We start from the raw sequence: 13,541 nt of genomic DNA, 5'->3' as shown, positions 1-13,541 counted from the left end.
GTCTACATAAACAGCGTAAATATACCGTACGTCAACGAGGCAAAATATCTTGGTATAACCCTTGATGCTAAACTGCGTTGGAGGGCGCATGTCAAGAAAAAGCGTAAAGAGCTGGAATTAAAAACAAAAAACCTTCTTTATCTTATTGGCAGACACTCTATTCTGTCAACGAACAACAAACTACTGCTATATAATCAAATACTCAAACCGGTCTGGACGTATGGCATTCAGCTATGGGGATGCTCAAGCGAATCTTGCATGACTGTTATCCAACGATTCCAAAATAAAGTGTTGCGCAACATCGTCAATGCTCCATACTATGTGAGAAATCTCGACCTCCATCGTGATCTTGGTATCTTACCCATCACTGACGTGGCGAAAAAGTACGCCATGGCTCACAGACAACGTTTAAGTACACATGTCAACGCTGAAGCATTGGCTTTGCTTCAGCCAAATACTCATCGTCGGCGGCTCAAGCGTAAAACAGTTTTAGACCAGATGGGCACCCAGTAGCAGCTGTACCTTATATATTTATACATTCATAATGAATTTATGAATATTGAGGCATCTTATTTTTTTCCTTTTTTAATATATATGTTCAATAAAAATTGCTCGTTAGTATCTTTATTCCGTTGTACTAGTTGTAATTTCTAAACGTTATTCTGCCTGTACTTTAAGATGCGTTAATAAAAAAAAAAAAAAAAAAAAAAAAAAAAAAAAAAAAAAAAAAAAAAAAAATGTACAGTGTGAACTTTGGTACACTTGGGAGCTTTTTCATATTTCTATTGAAAAAAAATGTGCTATAATATGTCAGATATTTTCGTAAGTTCTAACCAGTTCTGTTGTATGCAGTACAGTGTACTCTTATGTATACATATATACTCCAATAAATATTACGTATCTATAATAACGCATCAAAACACGCCCTTATTCCCATTTAGCGTAAGTTATATATTACCTACATACCAAATTAGTAAAAAAAAAACTAAAATCTTAAAACTCACACGACTCCATTAATTTTAATTCAATTACAGTCAAACATAGCTCATTCGACGCAAAATAAAATTTACTATAACAGTAGTGTACTAAAAAAAATCCTCACTAACGGATAATATCGTAAAAATTATGTCAAAGTTGAAAAAATAGAGAAAAAATAAAAAAATTCCAAATACTTCCGTCTACAGTCTCGTCAGTTGTCATTTCAGAAAAATGTTCAACATACTGTCAAAAAGGTTTGTTTTTGTTCTGTCGAATTAAAAAAACAAATTCGAAATCGGATAGAAATTGGCGAAGTTAGGAGTGATTCTTCACATCAACCTACTGAAAAACGGTTTTATGGCCATAAAATGAGATTTTGGGGGTGTATTGAAAATTTCTCCTATACCATTTTTCTTAGTTTTTCTATGCCCACAAGTTGTACTAGGTCTCCATAAAAGTATATTTAATTTTGTTTTTTTTGTCGCACCGTGTTATTGGAAAAAAATTGTATGTATATTAAAAAATTTAGTTTGTTGTTGAAATCTGTTAAAAAATAATTTTCTCCTCACTTGTGAAAAACTCCATCAAAATATTTTTTCTGAATAATTAGGAACTAAACAATTTTAATTTTTTCCTCAACATACTTTTTTAAAAAGTATAGTTCATCTTATACTTATCTTAAAAACTAAACAAAAATAAATTCAGAAAAATGTTAAAAAGAACAGAAGATATTTGTGTTTAAAAACTCCGTTCCAAAATTTTATCTCTGAATAAAATGCAAATTATTAAATTTTTTTTCAACATTTCTTCAGTTTACTTTTTGCTATACTCAAGCCTACAAAAAAACAATTTCAGAACCATGCCAAAAATACTCTGTTGACTTGCTTTGGAATCGCTTTTCCATAGAAAGGAGAACGAACTGAGGCTGTGTTAGTAGATTTTCCTACAGGACATTGGGGACACATGTGTTTGTGTTTGTCTATTTGATACTTACCATGTAAACTGCCCAACGATGTTTGCTTAATGAATTGGTAGCGTTTGAAGAGGACCAAAGCGCCGAATAGAAACACAATTAACGCTATAATAGAACCCAGTAAAATGATGAACCAAGTTTGTGTTAGAAAATCGTCGGCAATGTCGCGATTGATGGGATATCTGTGAAAGAGGAGCAGCAGAGAAGCGCAAAATTATGAGGAGAAAATGAGGGAATAGAAATTGATGTACTGATGTGTAATGGATGGTATGAAAATAAGCGACAATGTATGTACATATGTGAGCCAGCCAGCAAGCAACAGCGTCGCAAACAGCAGTGGTAACGGCTACATTTTCACTTTAATCAGAAGCAAATTTGCACAGGAAACAAGCGAAATTGCTGTCGATTTACGGATGTTGTACCCGTACGTTGTTGTTGTTGCTCTTCTTGCTATTTATATTGCTTTATTACTATTCTTGTTGTTGTTGTTGAATATGCTGATGATGTTTTGTTGCCTTTGGTGTTGTCGCTGATGCTGCTGTTGCCTTTGCTGGTGTGTTCTGATTGCGCTCATGGCGTTTTCGATGGCCAAACGTCATTACTGCCTGCTCTGGCTCGGTTTGACTTGGCTTGGCTGGGTGACTGGCTAGTTGGTGGCCAGCATAATTGGAAGTTACAAAAACAACAACAGCATTACCAATGAAGGTAGCAACGGAAAAATTCTGGATGTATATAAATAGTCTGACGCCATTGGCGCTTGTTTGGACTATCAAATGTTTACATGTATATGTTAATGTGTGTGTGTGTATGTGAAAATATGTAAATGTTGTTGTATAAGTACTAGTAGACCTCTGGGGCGTATGACGAACCTTGTGTATCCGGTGTCGAGCGATTGTGTGCGTGGATCCATACGCAGTATAGCCGGCTTGCTGAATGGACCCACACCCACCTTTGTGGCAGCCGCAACGGAAATGTAATATGTAACACCGGTGCTAAGGTTGGCGAGCAGCAATGTCGGTGAGCCGGCATCGATTGTCATATTTTTGAAAATGCGCGTAGTATTGTGTGAGTCCAGTCCCTTCACCAGCACATTGTAGTTGGTCAAAATACCTGCAATGAAAATGAAAGTAATGGAAGGAGAGAGAGAGAGAAATAAAGAGAGTCAAAATGTAGAATAAACCATAAAAAAGCAAAAGAAATGGATATGAGAAAAAATAGCAGAATTCTCATTTCTTTTTGAATACAAAATGAAATTTGCCAAATGCTGCAAACATTGTCAGGGAACAGAGAACAGGATTCAGGAGTGCTAAGGTTTTGAGCTATTTAATTTTCGAACGGTGAAAAGGTAAGATATTTCGTGCACTTTGCGGAAATCACATCTCGTTTTATGTACATGTGCATAGGTATATATATGTGTGTATGTGTTTATTTGAATTTTATACGCACCATTACGCGTCTTGTTTGGATAGGGTGGCTGCCATTTGAGAAACACCGATGTCCGATTGAATTGTATGGCCTCCATGGCGTATGGCGGTGACTCGGGTACTGTAAATGAAATTGACGCTTTAATACAATCGGCCACTAAGTATGCAAGGATATACAAATATATAATAGGTCTATTTATAAGTTCGTGCGGTTTTACAACAGATGGCGTAACTTGATTATTATTCCATCGATCCACATTTCCAAACATTCATTGGAGAGCTACTGTCGTAAGGCACAAACGTCAGTATAAGTTTTTTATTTGAAGCGTAAACAACAATATTTTTACCACACTTGAAAATGTCGAATTTCGTGCCAAATAATGTGTTTTTGCGGGGAATTCTTCTTCATTATTTTAATATGAAGAAAAAAGCAGCCGAAAGTCATCGTATCTTGGTGGAAGTTTATGGTGAGCATGCTCTATCTGAGCGAACGTGCCAGAAGTGGTTTGCACGCTTTAAAAGTGGTGATTTTGGCTTGGAAGACGAAGAACGCGAGGGTGCGCCGCCAAAGTTCATGGATACCGAATTGGAGGAATTGCTCGATCAAGATCCGACTCAAACGCAAGAAGAGGTTGCAAAAACTTTGGGAGTTGATCAATCAACCATTTCCAAACGTTTAAAAGCCATGGGAATGATCCGAAAGGTAGGCCATTGGGTGCCGTATGAATTGAAGCCAAGAGACGTTGAACGCCGTTTTATGGCATGCGATCAACTGCTTCAACGGCACAAAAGAAAGGGTTTTTTGCATCGAATTGTGACTGGCGATGAAAAGTGGGTCCATTACGACAATCCAAAACGTCGGGCAACGTATGGATACCCTGGCCATGCTTCAACATCGACGTCGGCGCAGAATATTCATGGCCTGAAGGTTATGCTGTGTATCTGGTGGGACCAGCTGGGTGTTGTGTATTATGAGCTACTGAAACCGAATGAAACGATTACGGGGGATGTCTACCGACGACAATTGATGCGTTTGAGCCGAGCACTGCGAGAAAAACGGCCGCAATACGCCGATAGACACGACAAAGTTATTTTGCAACATGACAATGCTCGGCCACATGTTGCACAAGTGATCAAAACATACTTAGAAACGCTCAAATGGGATGTCCTGCCCCACCCGCCGTATAGTCCAGACCTTGCGCCATCCGATTATTATCTCTTCCGATCGATGCAACATGGCCTGGCTGACCAGCACTTCCGTAATTACGATGAAGTCAAAAAATGGATCGATTCGTGGATTGCGGCAAAACCGACCGAATTTTTCACAAAGGGAATCCGTGAATTGCCAGAAAGATGGGAAAAAGTAGTAGTAAGCGATGGACAATATTTTGAATATTAAATTTGTAACCATTTTACGTCAATAAAGTTTCAAATTTCGAAAAAAAACCGCACGAACTTATTCATAGTCCTATTATGTATGTGTATGTAGATGGTCTGGCAACTCAATGACCCTTGTTAAGTGACAGCAATCTAATGCGGAGCAAAAGTGTACTAAAGCTATTTTGTGGTGGTGTGAGCTTTGGTAATGTGTAGGTGGTTGTGTGCAACCCAATTGGGAAACATTTGTGCAAAAATTTCACTAAAAGTACTCTGAGAAATATGTACATACATACATATATTTATTAACAAAATGCTCCTATTCACGGTAAGGGACACAAAAGACCTTAACATCGAAGTACAAATCTCACCGTTTTTCAATGGTAGTGGTGATTTCTTAAAACCGCGTCCCTATTATTTTTAAAATTTGAATATATAAACATGAACATAGCCTTGAATGGGACTTTGACTGATATGACGAATAATGAAGGGAGAAGCGGAAATTCTCAATGACTATTGTAGTTTTAAACTATAGAAGTTTTTATTTTTTTTTTTAACAAAATTCGCATAAATAGTCTAATTCCATACACAATACACTTCATTCCCTTGGTCGCATGCCAAACTACTTTTTTGTTATTATTAAACAGCAAAAAGCGCAGAAAACTGTACTCAGACGTCATTTTTATGTAGTTAGTATTTTTTTCGTTTTTTTTAATTATTCAACTCGTACAAAATTTATTATAAAACGTATAATAGAGAGCATTAGAGAGCATTTAGGTATTTCATAAAGTAATGTTTACCCCCCAAAGTGTTCAGTTGGCTGATAGCCTACAGTTTTTACTAATTTTATTTGAAAGGTAAGCGCAATGTTAAGATACTGCTTTTCTTTTAATGTTCATCTGGCAGACCACTTTAAAAAAATAATGTAAAATTTTTAGTTTTAAAACTTTAAATTTATTGTACAAAAATTCTTCAACTTGCTTCGTAAGTTTTTAAGATAAATGCGAAGTACGGGAGTCCTAACCTTCTAGCGTGGCTGCTCATTAAACAATGACCAGTTAATACACCTATCATTTTTCTTATAGATTCTCTGTTGAATCTTAGCAAGATCTTTGATCGACCGCAGTTCCAGTTCGGCCATGTCTGTCTGCTTAGTTCGCATGTTGTGAGGTTTTGCCAGATTGTATTTACCTTTTTGATGTTTCCCCTGCCTATAAGTAATTTACAAGTGGCTATGGGCATGGGTATCAGCGCCTTATCCGGTTCGAGATCGAGCGTTGTACCGTTTCGTGCAAGTTCATCCGCCTTACAGTTTCCTGCAATATTCCTGTGGCCTGGCACCCAGATAAGGTGCACGTTGTAGCTCTTAGATACGTCATTTAGTAGTTCAAAACATTCTAGAACTGTTTTGGCGAGTGCGTTTTTTATTCAAGCGTTTTTATTGCCGCTTGACTGTCCGAGTAAATGAAGACTTCATTTGTGGATAATACTCTCGTTTTTATTTCTGTGAGGCAGTGACTTATGGCAGTGACTTCCGCCTGAAATACACTGCAATGGTCAGGTAAGCGAAATGATTGGCATACTCCGAGTTTATCGGAGTAGACCCCTCCACCTACTCTGGTGTTCAGTTTTGAGCCATCTGTGTAGAAGTTTAAATAATTTTTCTTAACAATAAGCCCGTTATCCCATTCCTCTTTGGATGGAAATATTGTGGCAAAGGATTTATTTAAATTGATGTGCTTGGTCTTACAGAAATCCGTTGTGCCGGGAATGCAGGGAAATTGTTCTAAAATTAAAGAGTGTCCTCTTTGGTTAGTTCTGAGTAGGCCGATCTCTTAGTCTGAGAGTAGCTTTGGCAGCTGTTTGCTTACCGTACTGCTCTATTGGTAAAATGTTAAGCATGATATTTAGTACATCTGTGGGTGTGGTTCTGAGGGCCCGCAGATGCAAAGACTGGCCATTCTTTGTACGTGTGCCATGGTTCTTTTAATGTACAATTTATCTAAAGCTGGCCACCATACTAATATGCCGTATGTTAGGATTGGTCTGACAATTGCTATGTAAAGCCAATATACGATAGATGGGGACAGACCCCAACTTAGTCCTATCAGCTGTTGACAAGAGTATGAGTAAAGGGGTAAAAAACGTAATTATTTTTTAGGTCTTTTGTACCATTTAATAAAAGGGAAATCAAAAAAGTAGAGTTCTATTATTAATTGCATGCGATGATAAATTATAAACATCAAATGAAATCCAGCTAAGTATTAAATGTATTCCAACAAACAAACACACGCACTTTTTGTTCGTCGTAAAAGCAACCACTCGGCAGAAATCGTCAGTAGGACAGAATGTATTGAGCTAAAATGTGGTGTAATTTTTAGTTAAAAGACAGGTGAGCATCTTTAAAGTAAAGAACATGTAAAGATTTTAGATTTGGTATTTTCAAGTGTACTAAATTAGTAATTTTTATTCTGGCTGCACCAATCCTTTTGTGAGTGTTTTATCACATAAAGAGGCAGCATTAAACTGTTGCTCCTTTCAATTGTAGAACAACATCAGGACGCACTCAAGAAATTGGAAAAGAGACCTGGCCAACATCTAACAACACATGTGCACGCCATCTATATTCATTATGAGCTTATAAAAGGTGGCGCAAAATTAATCACCCTACCGGGCGATTGGTAATTTTTGCAAATGGCGCCGTACGCCAGTCATATTTCATACTTGTGAATTAGACAGCTGCAGTATACAAACAGACAAGCAGTGGAGCGCGTAAAGGTCAAAATAAATATTTTCATAACCAAACATATTTTCTTATTTAATAAAAAGTTGATCAAAAGCAAAATAAAATAAATATGATAAATAAAGTAAAAATTAAGATCATCATAAAAATAGTACGTTTTGACTTAAAAATAAGTGAGGTTAAAAAAACCTTAATTATTACTGTTCACTAGGGCGGGTCGATTTAAAAATCGCTCATTGCTCTGTAAAAATCTTATTCTAGGGATCAAAATAAGAAACTTTGCCGAAGGAACCATACCTCTAAAACGAATTCTGATGTCCCCCAATTTGGGTCGAACGAAAAATCCCACTTTGGCCCATTTAGAGTGCTCCAATCGAGTCCAAATGTATGACCGACCCCCACTAACTTTGGACGGCCGATCCACCCATGCCAGTGGCATACCCCCTGGAACTCCCCTGGGGGTTCCCCATACAATCATTTCAAAATATCACCTTTACATGAGAAAAGAAACTAAAGAGTTCGACCCAAATTGGGGGACATCAGAATTCGTTTTAGAGGTATGGTTCCTTCGGCAAAGTTTCTTATTTTGATCCCTAGAATATGATTTTCATAAAGTAATGGGCGATTTTTTTGCCTCCCCACAAATCGACCCTATCACCTATCAGGAACGCGCGAAAACGGTATGCGTTTGCTCATAAGCTTGCACGGCACTAAAACGAGTTGACGTGAATGCTCCTTTTGGTCGTTAAAAGCGTGCGTGAAATATCGCAAAAAAAATGAAATCATTGCAAACCTTAGTGTTACAGGGACAACATAGCAGTTGGTAATTTCCTACATAGTAGTAATAAAACGCAATTTTATGTATGCATCAAATTTTAAATAGTTAACCACACTTAGGAGTAAGCCATGAATGAGTAAAGAACAAATACTGTGGTGTTCACAATGAAATCAGAATACCATTTCCAGGTACTGGGATCAGGGAGATTAATCAAACACCAATTTTGTAGCTCCAACAATTTTCTGACGGTGCCTTGCTTTACGGTGGATTTAAAAATTTGTTGCTGCCAAAGCCTGATTGGGTCATACTCTGGTCCAAAGGTGAGATATGGAAGTTTCTCGTACTACGTGTGACTTGTAATTTGCAATTATTATGTGCAATAATAGGTTATTATCCCGAGTTATTATTATTCATTTATTCGTTATTACTTATTGAGAATAGAGAAATTTGTGAAGCGACCCAGCATTTTTTGGAAGGTGGAACAATATTTGTAAAACTAATTTTTTCTGATCCACTACGATTATCATATAAAAATCCAAATTTAACAATTTTTCGAAATTCGAATTAATGCGGAAGTTATAGTTACTAAAACTTTTTCGAAATTGTTTTCTAGTGATTAGTAATGTCAATTTTATTAGTTTTTTAAACAGTTAAAAATAAAGATGTTTTCTTCTCGCTTATATTTTTATCAAATTTTTGAATATTATTGGCTTGCCAATCGCTTTAAAATCGCATGTCAGCCTAATATTGCTGTATATTCGAATAAAATGTATTTAAGAAAAACAAAGTTAGACGAAGGTTATTCCCATTTTCCACTTCACGTGCAATAAATTTTGTATGGAAATTGCACGCACGCGGCAGTCACTGTCAGTCGACACTTATGGAAAATTACAAAGCAGATATGTACGACAAACTCATTTTTAAAAACAGCTCAGAAAACTGCGTACGTACTATCGATCCCAGCACTACCTGAAAACCATGCTAGAGTCCTGAAACATTGCTGAGGCAGAGAGATATCAACCGTTTGGAATCCATTTGTCAAAGGAAACCATGGATTATTTACATGGGGCATTAGGAAGAATCGAGTATGTATACTTCTGCACCAGGTCTCGTCCCATTTTGTGTCACACCGGAATGTGTTTCATTTGAACAATTATAATAGCGTGAAGTGACCTCGAACTTACGAAGCACCAATTACATCTCCAGTACAAATAACTAATATTTGAGGGCAGCCGGCAAATAAACAGTTCATAAACTCAATGTTCCTACTGGGCTGCGTGTTGTGTGAGGTAAGTGTTTAGTAGTTTTAAATGAAAATTGCCGTTTAGAGCGGTGTCATTTCAGGCTATAAATCACTCAACTAAAGCTGCTACGACCAAAAGGACAATCACAGCATTCAATGGGGAGCCTTTAGTGTCTATGCCTACGTAACCTTTCGGTGTGTGGGTTCGCCATTTTGTGGCAAGTATTTTCAGCTTTTCTGTGCGCTTTGTTTTGGAATGTGAGTGTAAAACCTAATCAAGTATCAGGCACATAAAACCCAAAAATGAACAAAAGTCCTCTGCGTTTGCTTCACTGCACACATACACTCACTTGGGCAGATATGTATCCTATTCAATGTTACACTGCCACAATGGTGTGACGTCCTTAAAACTCATTGACTTTTATTTCCCTTTTCGTTCATTGTTACTTACCATCTTCCATAGTTCGTATACGTTTCGAATTGGACGGTTTGCCTACGACGCTCTTGTAAAATGGCACAAGAAAAAACTCATAGACACTCGCCTTCTCCAGTCCATTTACGGTGCATGCCGTCGAACCACTGCCTGCATTCAATATGGTCATCATTTTGTACTCGGCCGAATGCAATTCACGCGCATAAATGTAGAATCCTTCGATATACTGACCGCTGTCAATGTCCCAAGCGAGGCGTACCGTTGTCGAATCGGTGGCATTGGCCTCGAGCAGCTCGACCATGTCGCTTGTCTGCAGCACAGCTTCCGCTTCATTGAGTAGCAGTTCCGAAGTTGACGCACCGCCTGCAGCAGAAACACCACCACCACCACCACTACCACCGCCTCCACCTGGACCACTTCTACTACCGGCACCAACTAATTTGCCAGCCGTAATTGGCTCTGAAATGGGACTAGGCGGCGAGAAACCGTGCGCATTCTCAGCGCGCACAATGAACATGTACGCCGCCCCACCACTAAGACCTTCAACCGTGAAAATGGGTTCACTCAAGCGTGCGGCGATGGGAATCCACGTCTTACTCTTGTTTGTCGAGTACATTTCAACTGTGTAGCCGAGTAGTGGTGAAGCACCCGCCTTGTCGCTCGTCGGCCAGACAATGGTAAGCGCATTGGCGGATGCGTTCAATACTGTAGGTTGGCCGGGAGCATTAGGACATTTGGTTTGCTCGGGTGCACGATAGAATTTAATATTCGGATTGGTGGGCACTTCGATGCGCAGATAACCACTCCAAGTGGACTTGCCTGTGCGACTGCTGGCTACACATGTATACAAACCCTGATCCTCTTTGCGGTCCAAATCGGAAATTATCAAATCGCCGGCTGCTGTGATATTCACCTTCGCATTGGGATGCACTGGTATGCCATCGCGATACCAGGAAATCGTTGGATTTGGCAGTCCAATAGCCTTGCACTGCAGCGTAGCCAAGGATTTGACAGGTAGTGTCTGATTAACGGGACCAGCAATGATAATGGGCGGTGGACGGTCTTCTTGTGAGTCGAGTATTAGTTGGGCACGTGCCGTTATTGTTGCAACCTCATTCACAGCATTGCAAACCACAACCAAATCGCGGTCGGTGCGTTGAAAATTTGTCAACGTTAATATGGAATGACCCTCTTCAGTGTTTATGCTCTGGAATCGATCTAAGGGCGGTGCACCCGGAAATATTATCGTGCGATTATTCTTGATTGTCCAGAAGAGTGTGGGGCGCGGATTGCCACTTGCGCGGCATTCGAAAGAAGTGTCGGCACCCAGCTCGATGGACTTGCTAGACGGACGTTGTATGAACTTGGGAGGTGCTATAGGCATACAGGATGCAAGGTACGGTAGTGCATCGATGGTTTTGGTGGGTTTTGGAATAGCAAATACACATAAATTGGCATAAGTAAAATGTGCACAGGTTGCTAGCGGCTACAATTTCTTAAGATTTGAAATACAAAATGTTTCCTTTACTCACCATAAACTGTCAGCGTACCCATTGCAGAGATCGCACCGACGACATTGTCAGCCTCACAGCTATACTCGCCCTCATCGGCTACAGTGACACGTTCCAGACGCAAACTACGGTCCTCGAGTACACTGACGCGATCTGTGTGAAGGGAATGGAGTATGTAGAGTTCAGTTGAAGTAAAAGAAAATGGAAACTAACTTTATAAAAGATAAACATGATGACTGTTAAGCTATGCTTAGACGCTGATCCTTTGTTGACTGATTAAATACTGGACACTTAGCTAATACTAGTAGAAGCTATTTAAAAGGTTACGCTTCGAAAACTACTGCACTAGTTTAACTTTAGAACTTTATCTCAGATTACAATACTTCATTCACTTTGCTGGACGATTGTAGTAGCCAAGTGATACTAATGCCGAAATTTCTCCAACTGCCTTTTGCGACTGTCTAGACGCCTATATACATTTTATTATATCCTGAATATTTCAAAAAAGGATTTCCAAGTATTTTGGAGTAAATCAAAATAGCCTTTACATGCAGAAGCTGGAGAGAGTTCAAAGATCTGCACTCATTGGAATCACCAGTGTTTGGTGAACCTGTTCACGGATGGCTTGAAGTTAGAAGGAAGGGTTGGAGGAGGAGTATTTTAGAAAGAGCTATCCATCAGACTTTAATTTCGGTTACCGGAACACTGCCGTGTGTTCCAAGCAGAGGTAGCCGCAGTCAAAAGCAGCAGCGGATTGGCTACTTACTCGCGTAATAACTGTTAAAAAATTAAATATTTACTCTGATAACCAAGTGACAACTAGGGCCCTGGGCGCAGTTGTGATGCTTTCGAGACTGGTTAGGGAATGGCTAGTTTCACTTTCGATTGCATCCGAATTCCTTGACGTAAGACTAATCTGGGTACCTAGTCATAGCGGCACTGCAGAAAAAATGCACAGGGAAGGAGCTGGCTAGGCAAGAGATCTCCGCGAAAGGAGAGGATCGGAATCCCCTTGACAACCTGCGTTCTATTCCTGGAACGATCAGCTTCACATCAACTCAGCGAGCGCTGGTTAAGGACACAAACTTTTAAGGTCTTGAAAGTCACGTCGGAGGCGTTCGAGGGATATTCTGAGGGTAACAGAACCTCAGCTCTCGAACTTCGTGGCTGTCCTCACAGGACACTATCCACGAGGTGTGCATGCTGTGATACTTGGAATTACTTCGGGTCCTCTTTGCGTCAGCTGTATGGAGAAAGATGTGGAATCATCCGAGAAACCTTCTCTTTATCTGCCCCACTCTCGCGGGACTAAGATTCAAGCATCTTGTTTCTCACTTCTTTCTCATGCCTGCCGACATAGCAGACCTTGATATCAGAAATCTGATGAGCTTCATCAGCAGCATAAAGCGGCTAACATAACCGCGAATTAGTCACCATTCGTAATCCACAAATACTCAATCCCCTGAAATTTAATTTTTAAACTGCAGAAAGTCAAAATGGACTCAGCCGATTGGGGCACTATTTATTTAAAAGTTCGGTATCGATGTGCATTACACAATTTTATCTATTGTTTCGTATTACTACTCGTATTCCAATTTCCAAAGCAAAAGGAACATTTTTTCAAAAAATTCTCTTTTCATTTATGGTAAAGTGAGGATGAAAAATGTAGCTCTCTGATTTCTGCAACTGCTGATTCGTTATTATGTTGCTCGCTACTCGTTCGTATATGTTTTGCCTTAGTGGTGGAATATATAAAAATCTAGGACTTCGCAAGTGGTGCCTTCCAGCAGAAGTATAGCCTTTTGTATATTAGTTCGGCACTTTTCACTTTTTCCATAACTTACCAATCGCATGGCCCAATAATGACAAAAAAAGGTGTGTGAACGAAGCGGTACAAAAAAATGTTAAGCCTACTAGATTTCTTCAAAGTTCAACGGTAATTAATCTCTACCCAAGTGTCTGAATTTCAGTGTCGTTTATTGTATCATACATTTATACATTTTGCTATTTATCACCCATTCGAGTGATGTAAACCAATTGTCTTAATCTTAACAATCTCAGATAGAGGACCCACTTTAATT

General features: G+C 39.1%; 1 protein-coding gene across 1 annotated transcript in view; it reads right to left on the bottom strand.

The window, feature by feature from the left end:
- Window positions 1-13,541, bottom strand: part of LOC128864751 (uncharacterized) — a 190,425-nt gene that overhangs the window by 30,306 nt on the left and 146,578 nt on the right. Inside the window, exons 7-11 of the mRNA XM_054104507.1 lie at window positions 11,482-11,613; window positions 9,968-11,323; window positions 3,398-3,496; window positions 2,821-3,061; window positions 1,973-2,133 (exon numbers count right to left, since the gene is read on the bottom strand). Of these exons, the coding sequence (XP_053960482.1) occupies window positions 1,973-2,133; window positions 2,821-3,061; window positions 3,398-3,496; window positions 9,968-11,323; window positions 11,482-11,613 (1,989 nt within the window). The remainder of the gene's footprint in view (window positions 1-1,972; window positions 2,134-2,820; window positions 3,062-3,397; window positions 3,497-9,967; window positions 11,324-11,481; window positions 11,614-13,541) is intronic.

This window comes from Anastrepha ludens, chromosome 5, assembly GCF_028408465.1.
Source record: "Anastrepha ludens isolate Willacy chromosome 5, idAnaLude1.1, whole genome shotgun sequence".
NCBI classification, from domain to species: domain Eukaryota; kingdom Metazoa; phylum Arthropoda; class Insecta; order Diptera; family Tephritidae; genus Anastrepha; species Anastrepha ludens.
This window is presented reverse-complemented; position numbering and strand designations above follow the sequence as displayed.